The following is a 13,631-nucleotide window of genomic DNA, read 5'->3' on the forward strand; positions in this document are numbered from 1 at the left end:
ATTTTTTAAATGGAGGTCACCTAAGTGGTTCCTATGGTGACCACGGATCAGCTGCTGTTCTGAGTATTTTAAACATGCTAACTTATTTAATCCTCAGAATTAGGGTATGAGGTAGGTGTATTATTTCATTTTACAGATGCACAGGAAACACAGGTAATAACTGCTTAGGATTCCAGGTTTCCAACACAGGCACTGAGGAATCTGCGTTCCTGTTATAATATCCACTTCACAGGCTTGCGAGGGTTAAATGAGAAGATGAGAGTGAAGGGGTAGGGCAGAGCATGGCACACTGTGAGTATCGTTTTGAAAGGTAAAACACATTGGCCTGCAAGTCAGGAATTCCTTCAAAGCCCGTGATTTTCTGCGTGAATTCATCAGGCGTCTCCTCTAGGCAGCGAAATGGATGAATGGGGAGGATACTGAGGACAAGCCTCCCAAGATCGATAAAGCTCTCACGTCCCGTTACTCATGGATACTCCTATTTTGCAAGGCGAAGTGTAAGTAGCTGGCGGGCAGAAGCCCACTTCCGGTGTTACTGCGGGCTTTTCTAGCCGAGCAGGGGCCCGGCTGCACCTTTGCCTGCCTGCTGCGTCCCGGGAGGACCCCTTGCCCTTGGAGGCCCTCCCTCGGCAAAGGTTCGATTTTCCTTTCGAGGAGGCTGCGAGCTCCGTCTGTCTTGTCCTTCAACCATTGGACTCGGCATTCTGTTCTCGCTGTTTGGTAAAGTCTTCCTCCGCTCAGGCAGGGGGCGCCAGAGCGCGGGGGGGCTCGAAACCTGGGAGGCTCTCTGCCACGAAAGTGACGTCACGACGCCGGAAATCCGTGTCCCCGGGGACTTGGCTTGTGCCGGGAGCCGAGCGAGGAAGGCTAGTTTAGACGGTGTTTAAAGGTATCGTTTCCACTCCGGATAGACTCGGAGACTCAGATGAGAAAAGTGAGCTTCTAGAGGCAGGGATTGGTTCATATTCCAGCCAGAACCTCTCCCAAGACCAGCGCGCTTCCCACGCGACTCCTCGCAGCGGGGAGGGACGTCCTCGCGGTGGTTTGCTCCACCTGAGAAGTCCCTGAGGCAAGTGTCTCTGGAATACACCCATTGCACAGATGGGGAAAACGAACCCAGAGAGAGACAGTGACTTGCACGGTCGGGTTGCCAGATTGAGCAGCAGGACGCCCAGTTAAAGGTGAAGTTCAGATAAACAACAGTGTTAGCCCATGGGCCATACGTTTACTGAAAAAGTAGCCGTCGTTTTTCTGAATTCAGCTTTACCAGGGCGTCCTATATTTTACATGGTAATCCTACCCCAAGGTCACTCAGCTGAGTGGAAGAGCAGAAAGAGCTATTGAGATATCTTGTATCCCTCACCACCTAAGATTCATAGTATGTGGACCCGGGCTTCTCCTGGGTTATAATTCTGGAAGCCTGCGGGGTCCCTAGTCTTTTCCAGTTAGTGGTCTGCCCTTAGCGGGATCTAGGCTGCTGTTCAGGAGCTGAGGAGAAGGGCCTAGATATTCCTGCCTCGAGGTTCAGGGATAAACCCCTGCCATCCCATCCTCCAAGATTCGGTTCAGTCGCTCAGTCGTGTCCAACTGCGACCCCATGAATCGCAGCATGCCAGGCCTCCCTGTCCATCACCAACTCCTGGAGTTTACCCAAACTCATGTCCATCGAGTCGGTGATGCTATCCAGCCATCTCATCCTCTGTCGTCCCCTTCTCCTGCCCCCAGTCCCTCCCAGCATCAGGGTCTTTTCCAATGAGTCAACTCTTCGCATGATGTGGCCAAAGTATCGGAGTTTCAGCCTCAGCATCCGTCCTTCCAATGAACAGCCAGGACTGATCTCCTTTAGGATGGACTGGTTGGATCTCCTTGCAGTCCAAGGGACTCTCAAGAGTCTCCAGCACCAACAGTTCAAAAGCATCAATTCTTTGGCACTCAGCTTTCTTCACAGTCCAACTCTCACATCCATATATGACCACTGGAAAAATCATAGCCTTGACTAGATGGACCTTTGTTGGCAAAGTAATGTCTCTGCTTTTTAATATGCTATCTAGGTTGGTCATAACTTTTCTTCCAAGGAGTAAGCATCTTTTAATTTCATGGCTGCAATCACCATCTGTAGTGATTTTGGAGCCCAAAAAATTTATTCAAAAAACACTAAGCACTTACTTGGTGTCCAGCACTGACTCAGGCTCCAGATGATATTGGCAAGTATGAAAAACATTCCCTCTCTTTGTGTAACTGACAGATTTGCAGGGAGACAAGAAGAAAAATTACAATGCACTATGATCAACAGTTCTTTAATATGGGTGAATACAGAGCAATGAAAGTGCAGAGATACAATTCCCAGGCATAGAGTAAAAGAAAAGGGATACATCCAAGCTGAGACGTGAAAGATTTGTTCAACTTATATGTTGGACATTCGTGTGTAGGGTAGTGTTTTAGGTGCTAGGAACATGGCAACAAAAATAAACATATCTCTGCCCTTAAGAGCTTCAGTTCAGCTCAGTCGCTCAGTCGTGTCCAACTCTGTGACCCCATGGACTGCAGCACGCCAGGCTTCTCTGTCCATCACCAACTCCTGGAGCCTACTCAAACTCATGTCCATCGGTCAGTGATGCCATCCGACCGTCTCATCCTCTGTCATCCCCTTCTCCTCCTGCCTTCAATCCTTGAGAGCATCAGGGTCTTTTCCAATGAGTCGGTTCTTTGCATCAAGTGGCCAAAGTATTGGCGCTTCAGCTTCAGCATCAGTCCTGCCAATGAATATTCAGGACTGATCTCCTTTAGGATGGACTGGTTGGATCTCCTTGCAGTCCAAGGGACTCTCAAGAGTCTTCTCCAACACCACAGTTCAAAAGCATCAATTCTTCGGCGTTCAGCTTTATAGTCCAACTCTCACATCCATACATGACTACCAGAAAAACCATAGCCTTGACTAGACAGACTTTTGTTGGCAAAGTAACGTCTTTGCTTTTTATATGCTGTCTAGGTTGGTCATAACTTTTCTTCCAAGGAGCAAGCATCTTTAATGGCCACAGTCACCATCTGCAGTGATTTTGGAGCCCCCCAAAATAAAGTCTGTTACTATTTCCATTGTTTCCCCATCTATTTGCCTTGAAGTGATGGGACCAGATGCCATGATCTTAGTTTTCTGAATGCTGAGTTTTAAGCCAGCTTTTTCACTCTCCTCTTTCATTTTCATCAAGAGGCTCTTTAGTTCTTTGCTTTCTGCCCTGAGTGTGGTGTCATCTGCCTCTCAGGTTATTGATTATTTCTCCCCACAATCTTGATTTTCCAGCTTGTGCTTCATCCAGTGTTTCTCATGATGTACTCGGTGTATAAGTTAAATACACAGGGTAACAATATACAACCTTGACGTACTCCTTTCCTGATTTGGAACCAGTCTGTTGTTCCATGTCCAGTTCTAACTTGCTTCTTGACCTGCATACAGATTTCTCAGGAGGCAGGTCAGGTGATCTGGTATTCCCATCTCTTGAAGAATCTTCCACAGTTTGTTGTGATCCACACAGTCAAAGGCGTTGGTGTAGTTAATAAAGCCAAAGTAGATGTTTTTCTGGCACTCTCTTGCTTTTTTTGATGATCCAACAGATGTTGGCAATTTGATTTCTGGCTCCTCAGCCTTTTCAAAATTTTAGAATTAAGAGCTTAATTCTAATTAAATGTATGTCAGATGATGAGTTATGGGGAGTGGGAGGAGGTAAGACTATGGAGGGGATCATGGGATGGTGGGGTGGGGTGGGAGTGTTACAGTTGTAACAGTGGTCAGGAAGGCCTCACTGAGAAGGTGGCATCTGAGCGAAGACCTGAAGGTGTGAGGGAGAGAGATCAGAGACCTATTGGGGTTATAAGGAAATGCACCTGGCATGTCAGAGGAAGACAGGGAAATAATGAACTGCCTCCAATGGGATAGCTTTCTCAGGGATTTTCAGTGGCAACTGTGACTGTGTTTCTTGCCTTAAATGTTACCTTTAGAATCTACTTTCTGTAAAATGTGACCACCACCCCCCACACACACATAATTAGATGGGAGGGGCACTTTGAACAGGGTGTACAGAAAAGGCCTTCCTGATGCGCTCTTTAAGATGGGAATGAGTCAGCCCTAAAAAGCTGGAAGAAATGCAGTTTAGGCAGAGGGAACAGCAAGGGCAAAGGCCTGGAAGCAGAAAAGAATTCCAATAAACGTGAGGAACTGAAAAGCGGCCAAACAGGCTAAAGAGTTTTCAGCAGCAGATTGACAAGATTGGATTCATATTTCAAAAAGATCCCTCTGACTGTTAGAAGCCTACATTTAATAATTTTGCAGGTTAAGTTTACACAGGCTTAGCTACTCATCCGCTAGGGGCCAGGATGAGGGTTTAAAATGGAACAAAGGGTTGACTGGAAATGCCCATCCTGTTGCCTTCCCTATGGTCCCTTTGCAGCTGGAATGAGCTGGCTTGGGCAGATGGGTTTCCTAAAGGGAGAGGGGTGGACGGGGTGGGTGACACCCAGAGAGGCACCATCTTCCTCCTGAGCAGGGGTGCACAGAGGGGACAACTTGTGCCTTTTGGACCCCCTGGCTGGACCTGCCTTAAACAGGCTGGGGGTGAAGGAAGTGGATGCTACCTCCAGGTCTCCCTCTGCCGCCTGTGAATAAGCTTTCATTTATCCTCTCAAAGGTCTTACCATGCTTCTGCTCCAGAGGCATGTAGGGCTCCCTACTGCCTGCAGAATTAAGTTCAGACTCCTTGCTTTGTTGTTCAGATTTGTAGGACTGAGCCCTTAACCTGTGGGATCTGATTCTATCTCACTCTAGGTAGGTAGTGTCAGAACTGAGTGGAGTTCTGGGATACCCAGCTGTTGTCAGAGAATTGTTTGGTGGTGTAGGGGGGAAAACGCACACATTGTACCAGGCTTACCCAGGAAGAAGCTCAATTCAGAATATCTAGACCAGGCAAATCCACAGAGGTAGAAAATAGTTAAGTGGGTACCAGAGGCTGGGGGAAAGGGAGAATGGGGAGTGAGTGTGAATTAACGCAGTTTCTTTTTGAGGTAATGGACATGTTCTAGAATTAGATAGTGGTGATGGTTGCACAGACTCTGTGAATATACTAAAACCCACTGACTTCTACACTTTGAAAGGGTGAGTTTTAGGGAATATGAATTATATCTTTTTTAATTGCAAAAGAAAAATCTCTAGGATCACCCATTAACAGCTGGGGGACCTCTAAAATCTGAACTCCTTTGCTAAGCAGCTCACACACCCCACGCGCACAGTTTTGTGATCCTAACAATGTGAAGTCCTGACGAGAACTGCCCCACTGAGGAGCCGTGGGCCTCAGGGCCCTTGACGTTGGATGCGGCAGCAGTCTGTGGCCAACCACGTGCTAACAGTCACTGCCTGAGTAAGCAAGACCAGCTATGTATCTGTATTGCTCCGACTGCCTTGCTGACACTCAAGGAGAGGACGGGTAGGGGATCTCCTTAGAACCTCCCAGGTATCCACCTCTTCACTCTTCATCTTTGGTAGGAACTCCCAGAAGCTGTGTCAAATATTCAATTGCCTCCACTTTAGGCCAGGACTTAAGCTGGGTATTGGGGACACCCAGAGACACCTCCTCAGCCATGAGCTGCAGCTCCAGTGCTACAGGGAGGCAACCCTGACCCCCACCCCAACTTCTGATAGCTCTGCCTTCCTCATGATGCCAGCGTGGAAGCTCGAGAAAACCAGAGAGGTGAATCAGAGAAGCTGGGCGCCAGTAGGGGAGGCCCACACTGCAGTGTGAGGTTATCATTGTAGGATGGGGAAGTCTCAGCCCTGGCCTAACCCAGGCTGCTTTGTGAACTGAACTGCCGATTGCACTGGAGTATTAAAAAACCTAAATATTTTATTTGCTTCATATTTACAAAGGTGAGAAGGAGACCAAGGGAGACCCCAAGAACACGCCCACACCTGGCTGACCAGGCCCCTTGCGCTGCAGAGGAGGCAGACACAGCTGGAAGGGACAGGATTTATGTTGCATACTTGAACTACAGCAAGTGTAAGACTGGTCCTATTTACAGGGCAGAAACACTACAGGTGGAGCATGGGGGGTGGCAGAGCGAGCACCAGAGTCCTGGCCAGAGGGTGCCCTGCTTGCCACTTTCCCCACCTCTCCCAGAGGCATCTCTGGGGCCCCGCTGGGGTTCTCCGGGGGGGAACGGGGCCCGCTCACATGATGCTCGCCGGGGTGAAGACGGGGCCCATGCACAAGGTGTCCGTGATCTCCCAGCCACAGGACAGAGGCTTGCACATGCCCTCGGCATCCTCGTCCTGTTCTGCAGGCAGCAGCTGCCCTTGCAGGGCTTCCCTGCAAGGGAGAGGGGGTCTCTGGAGGCAGCCGGCACGGGGCCCATGGGCCAAGAACTCCCCATGGCTCCTGCACTGGAAGACCTGGTGCCACTGGGGCCCCAGCACCCAGGGGCAAGGGCAGGGGGAGGCCTGCTGCCCCCTCTTCCCCCACTGCTGTCTTCTCCCAGAGCCTAACCCACAAGGGAAAGGAACCCACATTCACTGATGTGCCCATTATTGTGCCAGGCACTTCACTTACAGTCTAATTGTATTCTCCCAAAACCCTGTAAGGGTGACTTTATCGTCCCCATTTTATTCCGAGCAAACTGACTTAGAAGTTACCTGCCCAAGGTCACAATCCTAGAAGGAGGTAGAATGACCCAACACTCACTTCAAAGCCCGCATTCTTCATACCCCAGGCTTGGTACTTAAAAAATAAAAATCTGCCCTTCCCTTAAAAATCCTACAAACTGTTTCTCCTACATCCTCACGTTAATAAACGGCTCCTGTTCTTGCCACGAGTTGGAGATCTTGTTCCCACACCCAGTGGATCCTTGCTGAGCCCCATTCCTGAGCATCCCCAAAAGCACCCACTTCTCTCCATTCACACTGACACCACCAGCTCTAGCCAGGAAAGCACAGTCTCCTAGAAAAGTCCAACCCAGGTTCATCTTTCCAAAAAGCAAATCCCTTCTGAGTTGCCGGCAGTCTCCCTCCACGCTCAGGCCACACAAGATCTGGCCCCTGCCCGCCTCTCCCACCACGCACAACGGTGCAGCCATCTTCGGGCTTGCATCCCATCCCAGGCACATCCTGTGCACATCCAGTCTCTGCCTGCATCATCAACCCTGGTTGAGTCCCACAGCACAGTGTACTCCTTGATAACAATGAGCATTCAATACCTGCTTCCCTGACAATCCTCCAACTAGAGAGGGGCAGGGGATGTACCTGAGTTACTCATTGCCTAGTGCCCCTGACAACAAATAAATACACACTTGGTGCGGAGAGGTGGATGCTGGGTGGAGGACGGGGAAAGAGCACTGCGTTCAGTATCAAGAGGCCGGGTCAGGGCAGCATGACAGCCTGTTCCTTACTCCTGCCAGGATCTGCTTCCCAGGACCCTCCCTCTTCCATCTACATCTTCCCTCCCCTCCTTTCATACTTCCAGCCTATTCCAGTCCCCCACCTGCAGGAAGGCCTCCCCTCTTTGCTGATGTATACAATTCAGCAGCAAATCAGTAGTCAGTCCAGCCAGGCCATTCCCTTCCAGGTGGGAGGTACTCTGGGCCAAGCGCCCTCTGTCTGAACCTCTGTTTCCTTATCTAAATGGGTTTTGAAAGATAAGTTTCTTAGACTCCTTCACTGGCTCCCCACTGCCTTCAAGATCACGGCCAACCTGGGCCTCCAAGGTCCTCCTTGACCAAGTCTTCCTCTCATGCCACTCCAGCTAGATAGAACCACTTAAAACTCTGGATGAACTGGACTCTGAAGCCCCCCACCAGCCCAGGCCAGCCTCCAGTCAGCTTGCCTGGCCCTCTGGTGCCCGGCTAACTCCTCCCTCACCCATCAGGCGGTGCCTCCTCCCCAGCTCAATGGCCCACTCTCCCTCCCTAGTGACCTCTGCACTCTGCTGGTATGTGTCTATGTGTCTGTGTGTGTGTCTGTGTGTGTGTGTGTGTGCGTGCAGGTCTGATGCTTGGCGCTCCATATTCTCAGATGTTCTTTTACCCTCCAGGATCCAGCACAGAGCCAGATTCTAAAGTCGGACATGCCCGTGAGGCCTCTTTGATATGGAGAATTTTTGGACATGGCCATTTCAATACATCAGAATTTTATGTTCCTAGTAACGTGTGCATCTGACTCCGTGCAACTTCATCCACCTGTGTTTGCTGACAATGGAGCTGGGATAGATAAGGAAGCTTGTGTGATTATTGGTTTTTTACATTTGGTGTTTTGTGGGGGGTTTTTGGCCTTCTTAAAACACCCGTGATTTCAAAATGGCAGCATCAGCCTATCCCGTGCAGGGAGTAGAAGCGGCAGGTTTGTTGACTGGATGAACTACAGGTGACTCTGATCCCGAGCCCGTCAGGCCTGCCGTTTGGGACCATTGTTCCCGGGCTGGGGGAAGCTCAAGCCCCTGCATGTCCCTGGGGGCACAGGCTTCACGCATTTCTGAGGACCCGGCAAAAAAGCCCCTCCCGATGGCTCCTGCCCTCTGCAGCCATCTCCCCAGCCCCATAAGTGGGGGGGCTCTTCACTGCTGAGCAGCTGTGTGACCTCAAGCAAGTGACCTCTGTGTCAACACTGATCCCATAGTGTTCTGTGTTTGAGTAAAAGAAAATCATCATACGATGCCTAGTGTAGAGCCTGGCAGAAAGACCCTGGACTTTCAGGCTTGTCTCGCTGGATCCCAGTGCTGGCCTGGCGAGGGCATGCTCAGTGAGTAGCCACCCGACTGGTCAGCTCTATCTACACCTGCCCTTGTCTTCCCTTCATCCACCCAGTAGTTAGAGTGGTCTTTCTAAAATCCAAATCGGACCATGTCACCCCCGGACTTCCAATCAGTCCCTGCCAGCTGCTGCTGGAAGCTCTAAGCTACCCTTCATGGCTCTTCCCATGTCCAGCCCTGCTCCCTCTCCAGCCCCGACCAACCTCATGTTTTTTGAAGGCATGTTTGCCCCCAATTCCTTCTAAAATCCAAATCAGACCATGTCCCCGCCGTGGAAATACCCTAGAACCCCCTTCCTGCCCTTCCAGCCATTTGACTCCCGCCAGGCTTTGACTTCATCCTTCTTTCCTCAGGGAGGTAGATCTGGGGTGGGGATCTAAGCCTCCAAAACCCGGCCCCTCCCTGCAGCACTGTATTCTCAGGCGCGCCTGTCTGCTTCTGTGTCCCTCCAGGGCTCTGAGCTCCCCAAGGGAAACTCGGTCTCATTAAAGACCACAGCCAGGTGCCCAGCACAGGCCTCACTTGAAATCAGTAGCCCAGGATTATGTGTCCCATTGGATTACACAGGGGCAGGGCCCCCAAACCTGAGGCTCCCCATGTGGCTTCAGTCCAGCCTGCCCCCTCTCCAATCCCCATTCCATTTCCCAGCAGAGCCCCCTTACCAGGCCACCCGGGACATGGCGTAGGTGATGCGGCAGGTCTGGGCATCCCTGAGGGGGGAACCCATGCCCACAGTGTAGGCGCCCATGTTCTCAAAGACCAGCCAGTCCCCTACGTGTAGTTGCGGCAGCCACAAGCCCTCAGCTACACAGTCACAGCCATTGGCCACCGGACCCCACAGGCTGCTGCTGTACAGGGGCTGCTCCGTGGGTGGTTTCTGCGGGAGAGAGGGACAGTCAGCTTTCCCGGGCATACGTACACAGTCTGAGCACTCCCTCCCTCCAAAGCCTGCACGGCTCCCAGAGCAAACAGGATCAACAGCTTGGCCTCCTAGCCTGCATTTAAGGCCCTCCCACTTCTCTGCATTCATTGCCTCCTACACTCAGAAGCCACAGTGCCTGGTCTTAAATGCAGGCTCCAACACTTGCTAGCTGTGTGACCTTGGGCAAGCTACTTAATCCATCAGTTTGCTCATTTATAAAATGGGAATAGAAGCAGTTACCTACCTGCCGGGGTTAGTGACAGGATACATAACATGACTAGAGGATGAGTGTGTGAACCAGCATCTGACACACGGCAAGGGCCCAGTAAGTTAGCACCATCTTTATTCATCGCTGGGGTTGTCGTCAGCCTCTGGCTTCAGTCTTCACTGGACCATCTGCCGCTTTGCAGACCCTGGGTGTTTCCCCACCTCTGCAGCCCTTCCCCCTCCCTCAAATGGAGATTGTCCTCCCTGCCCAGCCCTGTGGCTCCTTCTATGCAGGCCATCACGATCGCCTCCTTCCAGGCCTGACCCAGTAACAGGGGCCAGAAGGACACCAGTGAGTTAGACCCTCCCTCAGGCTCCCACGGCACTCAGTCTGGTGAGGAGGACTGGCCTCCCACAGACGGTCACAGGGTGGCCTGGCAGAGGTCACAGAGGACCTCACAGAATTACTTCCATTTCAGAGAAACAGGAATTCTGAGAGGTTAAGTGACTTATCCAAAGACAAAACTGACTTACCCAAAGACACAACTAACAATGACGTAAAATTTTTACTTTGTCCTTAAGTGACTTCCAAATCCAGAAAAAAGTCTGTAGCACAGACCATCTGAAGACAACCAAAGTATCAGTGCCGTTTGTCACAGTGCAGGGATGCTGCTAGGCAGGCTGTGACTGGGGCTGTGGAGCTGTGGCTCCCCGGGGAAACCCTGCTTCTGTCCCTCCCTCCCCTCACCCCTGGCTCCCCACGCCATCCCCACGCTATTCCCTGAGGTCCCAAACCCACCAACTCCTAATTTTCCTTTAGATCTCAGGGTCCTCCTGGAAGCCTTTACTAAGGCTCTGCAAGCTTTGCCTTCATAGCATTTCCTATCATTTATAATTTGATATTTAAGAAGTGTATCTCCCAGGCCCGTCTTCCCGTCAGACCATAAATTCGGTTGAGTCCAGAGATCACGACAGTCTTGTTTACCCCCATCTCCTCCAAGCCTAGCGGTCTGGCATACAGTAAGTCCTTTTGTGAAGACTACTTAAGTGAATGAATGAATAAATAAATGAATAGGGAATACATGAGTGATGAGAAAGAGCAAAAAAGAAAAAGAAGGTACAAATAGACGCTATCCAAGAGCCTAGGAGGAGGCAGCAGAGGAGACCAATGGGAGGAGGAGGAAGAGGTGTTTAGGTGCCTCAGCCAGGAGCAGGGAGAGCCACAGGTGCCATGAGCAGAAATATACTCGTGTGTTACTGCATAAGCCGTTAATTAGTCTCGTTAATAAAGACACGCACATGTTATTAAATCAAACATGAGAACTATCCTATACTCACTCATTCATTCAACAGATACTCATTAAGTACCTACTATGTGCCAGGCTCTGATCCAAGAGCCTGGGATGCAACAGTGAACACACAGAAAAACAAGGTTCCTGTGCTCATGAACCTCACATGCTAGAGGAATACAGATCAATACATCCTTGTTCATACAACTTAACACTCTTGTTCATAAGCTTCTTATTAATGAGTAAAATTCATCTCAGTTGCTCTGAATTATTTACCTTAGCTCCAACAAGTGGACTTTTAAAGACGTGTGAGGGGAAATGCTACGTAAATGTATTCATGAGGATCCTTATGAAATCCTTAAGAAAATAGGTTTCAAAGCTTCTTCCACAATAAAATGAAAAGAAAAGGCACCCTTGAGTTATAATCAGATTTCTCTCACTTATTAGTGGTATAAATTTTAAATGGGTAGAAAGGAAAGATTTTAAAATTTCACAGGAAATAAGGCAATTACCATTTAAAACCTTTTTTAAAAAAATGAAATAAAAAAGGAAATAGCAAAATAAATGTTCCAAAAGTATGTGGGAGCAGGCTTTTAAGTCTCAGTTCTGTTTTTGAGTTGGAAAACTGAGCGGAAATGGACCTGTAAACATACAAGAAGCCGAATCAGCTACTAGGGCCCCTCTCTGAGAGAGCAAGAAGAGGGTCCTACTTTACAAAGCACACCCACCACCACTTCACACTTCATCTGGGAGGCAGTTGCATTCCCATTTTACAGATGAGAAAACTCAGAAGTGACCTGCTCCGGGTTCTGGAGGGAGTGAGTGGCACAGCTCCTGGGGGTCCCAGACGAGGGCCCTCCTAGCTGCACCTGGATAGCAGCTTTCCTCAAAGAGGCCCAATATGAGAGCAGATCCACAGAAGAAACACAGTGAAGCATTTAAGATGGCACATGGCTCTGAGGGAATCCCTAAATAACTCCCCAACTTTTAAAGCATACATAAGTTAGCTCCTATACTGCATAAAGTGTACAGAAATATTTTAAAAGGAAAAAACATGGGATGAACAAGGGCGGCACACAAAAAGGAAAAAGAAGAAACATAACAAAAGCCTGTGATCAAAATCTCACTTGTGAACATACAGGCAAAAATCCAAAATGAAACCCTAGCTAATCAAATCCACACTCTCATTCAAAGAATCACTTTCAATGGTCAGATGATTTAAATGGAAGGCAGGGACAATGAGCAAGGTGATCACTGGCTTCATAGTAACATGAAGAATATAGATCTATACTTCAAATTTAATTTTCCAAATCATGGCATTCAATAGCCCATAGCACCCCTTCTTGATTAAAACTATAGACAAAATTAAACTCCAATAAAGAGAAACCATTTAAAATAAGGAGCCAACTCTAACTTAATGGAGATATACTAGAATGGCTTCATTTCAGAACTAGAAGCAACCTTAATTTTACAGTTAAGCCCTCTCATTTTCCAGATGAAAAGACTATAGACACGGGGCCCAGAGAGGGTAAGTAACTTGCCTAATGTTACTCAGCTACTAGACGGCAGAGCCAAGAACCAGACCCAAGTCTTTTGACTCCAAGACTGAACCTTTCTGTCATTTCTATTTTACATAGCATGAGAAATGCTGACAATAGCTATTATCTGAAAATAAAGAAACAAAAAGATATAATATAGAAAAATAAAGAAATAAAATATTATACTGCAGACAAAGCTTGCCCACCTAGAAAATTCAGACGGGAGAGGAGTAGTTAAGAGAGATTAGTGAGTTTTTACATGTAAGCTGATGTCTCAACTTAAACACACAGGGGACCATCTCCACTCACAGTAATGAAAGCATTAAGTTACTAAACTCAGGGATGTACTTGGGCCACAATAATACTTAACCCATGAAAATAATAAAACCTTGAAAGGAGAGATGAAATACAAGGACTCTACCTTCTCCTAGCTGGAAAAACTTAGTAAAGCCAAAAAAGAGAATTTCTTCCAATTTCAGAAATAAATAAGCTACTACTAATTAAAAGCCCCAGAGACAGGGATCCAATTTCATTTCTTACATAGGGACAATCAAGTGACCTAGCATCATATATTAAGCAATTCCCAATGATGTGCTTTGCAAGTCTTGTCAAAATCAAGTTTCCAGATATATGTGAATTTTGTGTGTGTGTGCTCTAATCTATGTTTTGCTGGTCTATGTTTTTATGCCACTCTCCAAACCAAACTGTTTTAATAAACCCCTACTATTTTAGTGGTTACTCAAGATATTTACTTTGTAATATGTATTCCTAAGGCAGTCTAAAATCAGTCAACATCTCTACCTTCTGCTCAAGCAATTGAAGGGCTGCTCAGGTGGTGATAGTGGTAAAGAACCCGTCTTCCAAGGCAGGAGACTTAAGAGATATGGGTTTGATC

General features: G+C 48.4%; 1 protein-coding gene across 1 annotated transcript in view; it reads right to left on the bottom strand.

Annotated features, from left to right (window-relative positions):
* Positions 1 to 5,865: 5,865 nt before the first annotated feature.
* Positions 5,866 to 13,631, bottom strand: part of AZIN2 (antizyme inhibitor 2) — a gene marked incomplete in the record, with an annotated part of 39,374 nt that continues 31,608 nt past the window's right edge. The window contains 2 exon segments of the mRNA NM_001293722.1: positions 5,866 to 6,331; positions 9,445 to 9,657. Coding sequence (NP_001280651.1) covers positions 6,212 to 6,331; positions 9,445 to 9,657 — 333 coding nt within the window.

Source organism: Ovis aries, chromosome 2 (genome assembly GCF_016772045.2).
Source record: "Ovis aries strain OAR_USU_Benz2616 breed Rambouillet chromosome 2, ARS-UI_Ramb_v3.0, whole genome shotgun sequence".
Lineage (NCBI taxonomy): Eukaryota > Metazoa > Chordata > Mammalia > Artiodactyla > Bovidae > Ovis > Ovis aries.